General features: G+C 37.7%; 1 protein-coding gene across 1 annotated transcript; it reads right to left on the bottom strand.

Moving 5' to 3' along the window:
* Positions 1-3,079: 3,079 nt before the first annotated feature.
* Positions 3,080-3,775, bottom strand: LOC106658126 (NF-kappa-B inhibitor alpha-like). The gene has a single exon (XM_014379947.1). It carries the CDS (start codon positions 3,773-3,775, stop codon positions 3,080-3,082), a length of 696 nt encoding a protein of 231 aa, XP_014235433.1.
* Between the last annotated feature and the right edge of the window lie 1,438 nt (positions 3,776-5,213).

Below are 5,213 nucleotides of genomic sequence, written 5' to 3' on the forward strand. Positions count from 1 at the left end.
GCTATAATCAAATTCGATATGTGTAAAAAAGTATAAGAAATCAAAATTTCACAATTGTTTAAAATTTGTTTATAACAATCGTTTGTTATAACAATTGTCGTTAAAAATTAGAATGATATGATTATTTCCCATCAATCCAATTAAAATGCTTAATTGTGATGAGAACAACATATTGCACGTTAACTTTTCATTTGTTTATTAACGAAACAATTATTATTATTAACAAATATTAATTTTGAATTTTCATACTATTTTAGTGATTGTAAAAATAACCAATGAGCTGAGATAGCTTTCGGCTCACAAAAATTGCAATGATAATTCAATAAATGAATAATTAGGAAATTTTATGTTATAACAAATTGATAATGAGAGACTTCAATTAGCTGTATAATGTTTAAACAAACAGCTAATTAAAAAAAGGAAACGGCATTGGATTCCTCATGATCTCCCGAATCTGACACTATTTTTGGATTTTTTTTCCGTGCTAAAATCCCTTGACACTTTAATTTAGATCATTTTTTTTCAGTTTGGTACCACTGTGCGGCGGCGGCAGTGGTGGCAGTAACGAGCGTATACGCTGCAGTCCGAGAGCAATATAAGAGCAAAAAAAAGAAGAGAGAAGTCAACTCGGTGTGTGCTTACGCGCTCGCGCGCTGCATCGTGTCATATCCTCGCCTCGAGCTATATATATATGCGTATGTGTGTTGTTGTGTATACGCGGATCGCGAGCGAATTCCGCGCACGTTTGTTAAACCTAGCCAATGGCAGCTTGGAATTCGCACTCCTCGCTGTCGCGCTTCTCTTGCTTTGTCTTTTCCCACTTTATGTATAAGGTTACATTTATTCGTTACCTCATTTTTTTACTTGTTATATTTACACTTATTATCATCACTGTGATGTGGAAAAGTAATAAATAAGCGAAATCCCCAGATATACTGGTTCGTCGTGTCTTCGACTTATACCATTATTTTTACTTTAACACTTGCAGATTTACACTTAAAGATACTCGCCATCTAGTGGCGGAGGCTGAAAGTGGTATTATCGCATTTAAAGTGGTTGAATAACGAGTCTAATTTTTTTAAAACAGTTACATGTTCAGATCATTTGAAATGCGTTTAATATTTTTTACATAATTGCAACAAAGAAATTGTCAAAAACACGCCGATTAATTCGAATGTATTTCAAAACATTTTGAATGGACACTTTTTTATCATTTGGTTTGACGAAATGCTGTAGCCTTAACAGTATATATTAGGGCTGTGCGAGTACTCGAAAAAACTCAGACTCATCGAGTTCGAGTTTTTTCCTCGAATTCGAGTCGAGTACTCGAGTTTTTTCGGGTACTCGAATTTTTTCGAGTAATCGAGTTTTTTCGAATACTCACAGTATATTCAAGTTTTAAGTAAATAAATGATAAATCAACAGTCTCTAGACCCCTCTCTTTGTGTGTACATGCTTATAAGTGTGATGAATTATTTTCTTCTTCCAATTCTAGCCGCTGCGAATGTCACACTTATAAACATATACAAACATAGACAGGGGTCTAGAGACTGTTGATTCACGATTTATTTACTTAGAATTTAAATACATTGCGAGTACTCGAAAAAAATCGATTACTCGAAAAAATTCGAGTACCCGAAAAAACTCGAGTACTCGAAAAATCCCGACTCGAACTCGGCGAGTCGAGTTCGAGTCGAGTAAAACTCGCAAAATCGGATACTCGCCCTAGTATGCATATTATATGTCCACAAATGAATTATACAAATATCAATAAAACTGATATGACATTTCTAACTATAAAGTTGTGAAAAAAAATCCATTTAAAAATAGGATTGTACCTTTCAAGTGGTTATTTAATAATAAGCATTCTAATCATTTATAAATTAAGCAGAGTAATGTTTCATAGTATTGGTTTCATGTTTAATGAAAAATTTTTGGTTTCAATATTATTCAGCGGTTATATTAAAAAAAGAATGCATCAAACAGAATACTTTGTTTGACTCATGAATAAGATATGGTATCTTTCAGCATGACCAAAATCTTCACGACGCAGAAAAATGTTCATCTTGCCATATGTAATTAAGCATTTTATCAGCATTAAAAAAATCACAACATGTAAAAATTAAAGCGCAAAAAATTAATGAATTATACTTTTTTACTCATTTAGATTATGATACTCATTGTTAAACAAAAATACTTTGGAGTAATCTGCTCTTGGAGCATTACCAACAAAAATAATAACGATTCCCACTCTAACATATACATCAAAGCTCAAGTTTTTATTCTCACGATCCTGTTGTGCTTCAGCCATTTTGGCCCGTAGCCGCCAAGCAAATGCGATACAAATCTTCGTTCGTCAGCTTCTCGAGGATCCGTTCGCAGCACTCAAGGGGCAGCCGATAGCCTATCAAATCCCAGAAAGGATCCAGCGCCCAACGCCGGTAAAATCCTCTCGACATTATCTCGCACAGGTGCGCCGAACAAGCCCGACTGCACCTTCTGGGGAAATCTTGCAAGTGCCAGTCGGCGAACTTGAAGTAGTCCGAGTACGCGACTCGCCGCGCCGCCTCTTCCGGTCGCAACTGTACCAGGTCGTAGAGCGACAGACTCGAATTCATGAATATATATTTGGCATCCACAAAATCCACGCGATCGTACCAACGTATTTCGAGGTTCGACGGCTTTTTGAACACTTTGTGACTCGCGAACGTTTCCATGATCATTTGGACGTCGCTACGGTCGAGCTCGTATCCTCGTTTCACGATGCGTTCGGTGACGTCCAGCAGGCTGGCCGCCAGCTCCAATCGATAATTGTATCTGCCTTCGTTGTACCCCGACACCAATTTTCTGGCGAAATAGCTCGCGCCGGGAAAAACGAAGCTGGACAGATCGGCACCACGATTCAGAAGCACGTCGGCCACGTGCGGCTTGTGATTCGCCACGGCCCAGTGCAACGCCGTACGGCCCGCCTTGTCCCGGGCGTCGACCCGTATCGTCCGCCGCGCGTCGTCGCTCATCTTGAAGAACAGATCCACCAAGTGGTCGTCGAAGCTTCGCCGACAGATGACGTGCAGCGGCGTCAGTCCCTCCTCGTTGGCCAGATTCGGATCGCGCCGTGTTTCAACAGCAACGCGATCGCCTCGACGTTGTACCGAGCCGAAGCCAGGTGCAGCGACGAATCGCCCGTTCTCGGCACGCGGAGATCGGGATCCTGCCCGAGCTCGAGAAACTTTTCGACGACCTCGTCGCAGCGCGACATGCAGGCCACGTGAAAGTGAGTGAGGCCGGACTCCTCGTCGATGTAATTCGCGTCGAACCTGTCGTAAATTTTGAACAGGCTTTTGACGACGTGCAGGTAGTCGCGTTGGGCCGCCTCATGCACCGGCGTGGTGCGACGCAACACCGGCTTGCCATCATCGTCCACGTCGGGCTCGTCTCTGTATCCGGTAAGAGCCACGAAATCGACGATGTCTTCTCTTTGAAAATATTCCGCATCTCCACCTCTGAAATGTACAGTCTCCATGAGAAGCCAGTGAATTTCTTCCTTTTCAAAAATGTCTCGGAGATTTGGAAGTTCGGCGTTCCAACCGTTGATTATGGAGTAAAATTCGCGAAGAAATTTGCGACGCTCTTCTTCGATCTCCCAATTGACATTTTTGCCCAAGCACTTCAATTTTTCTAATTTATTTTCACTGAGATCGTCAACAACGCTGTCGTCGAATTCTTCGTCACTTTCGCTTTCGCTGAGGAAACTTTCATCGTCCGACGAGTCCATTATCGTTTTGCACGCGAATACGATCGATTAGAATTGAAATATTTTGTTATTTATTCACGAAAATCACTTGATGCAGTCGATGCGATCTCCCTCTCTTCACACTGTATCGTCACGATTTTAATACCAATAGTACATACAATTCGATTTATATTTTATATAGAATGTAAATACCACGTGGTAGAAGCTATAAGAGAATTTTTTTCACGATAACCACTTTCTTTGATCGACGTGATCTTTCTTTGTTGCTTACACTTCAACGACGTAAAGTGTATTGATTATTGGAAAGTATTGGTGCTTGATTCTAGAAGCCACGTTTGTAAACAAAAACATACTTTTACGTATTATTTTGTTTGTTTAGAAAGACAATGTACGCCTTCCAAATCTCGTATTATATACCATTTTCAGTGCATTTGAATGCACTGACAAAAAAAAATTGTCCAGTAAAGAGCATTGATACGAGTTGTTGTTTACAGTACATCATTGACATAAAAAGTAGCGAAAAGCTTCGAAGTGATAAGTAACATGACTTCATATGCTCAACACAATTATGTGAAGAATAGCACTCTTTGGGAACCAATATCAATAAAATTAATGTGAAAATGAAAGAACTATTCCTTTATGTGAAAGAATTTAATTTCATGTAGATTCATTAAAATAAAAGGGATGTGATTTAACGGGATTTGAAAAGTTTCTCATGAACGATATCGCATTAAATTTAATGTAAAGTTCTTCAAATTAAATTTTTAAATTTGAATTTAACAACATTATTGTTAATGCTTATACTCAGAAATGAATCATTATAATTTTTAAAGCCCGGGCTCTGACTTATACAATTTTTTTTACTCTGCCTCTTGCAGAATTATAGATAAAGATACTCGACATCTGGCGGTGGAGACTAACATTAATTACGATTAAATATTCACATTTTTATACAATTAATGCAATATTAAAATTTTAATTATCAATAAGAATTTTTAAGCTTAGGGATAGATATTTGCGATCACTGCAGTTTTGCAAAATTGAGTGCGGTTGAATGACCGCCTGAAAACCTCGTGGTACCTTCGTAACGTAACTTTTTCACCCTTTTGACACTTGCATAAACATTTACATGTTTAACCTTTTCTTACGTTTTTTATTTTATTTTATTTTATTTTTTTGTAAAATATATCACAAAAGCGATGAAAACGGAAAATAGCGAGTATCTGCAACGTGCGTCTTTGATATCAGTTTTTTCATTTTATATTTTTCGATTGCTAAGTATTGAACCGTACCGACTTATTATGATTTTTTTTCTAATTATGTTTTCTTTAAAATTAAAAAAATTTAATTACTCCAAAGTTGTTTCTAAATTATATAAATAAAATATACTCCAAAAATATTTACAATTGCAAGATTTTTGTTCCTATTGATGTATACACCATAATAATAATAAAAAAAA

This window comes from Trichogramma pretiosum, unplaced genomic scaffold (genome assembly GCF_000599845.2).
Source record: "Trichogramma pretiosum strain Unisexual culture from Peru unplaced genomic scaffold, Tpre_2.0 scaffold56, whole genome shotgun sequence".
NCBI classification, from domain to species: Eukaryota; Metazoa; Arthropoda; class Insecta; order Hymenoptera; family Trichogrammatidae; genus Trichogramma; species Trichogramma pretiosum.

Excerpts from the sequence above, each read along its gene's own strand:
- LOC106658126 (XM_014379947.1), bottom strand. The coding sequence starts at position 3,775 with ATGGACTCGTCGGACGATGAAAGTTTCCTCAGCGAAAGCGAAAGTGAC.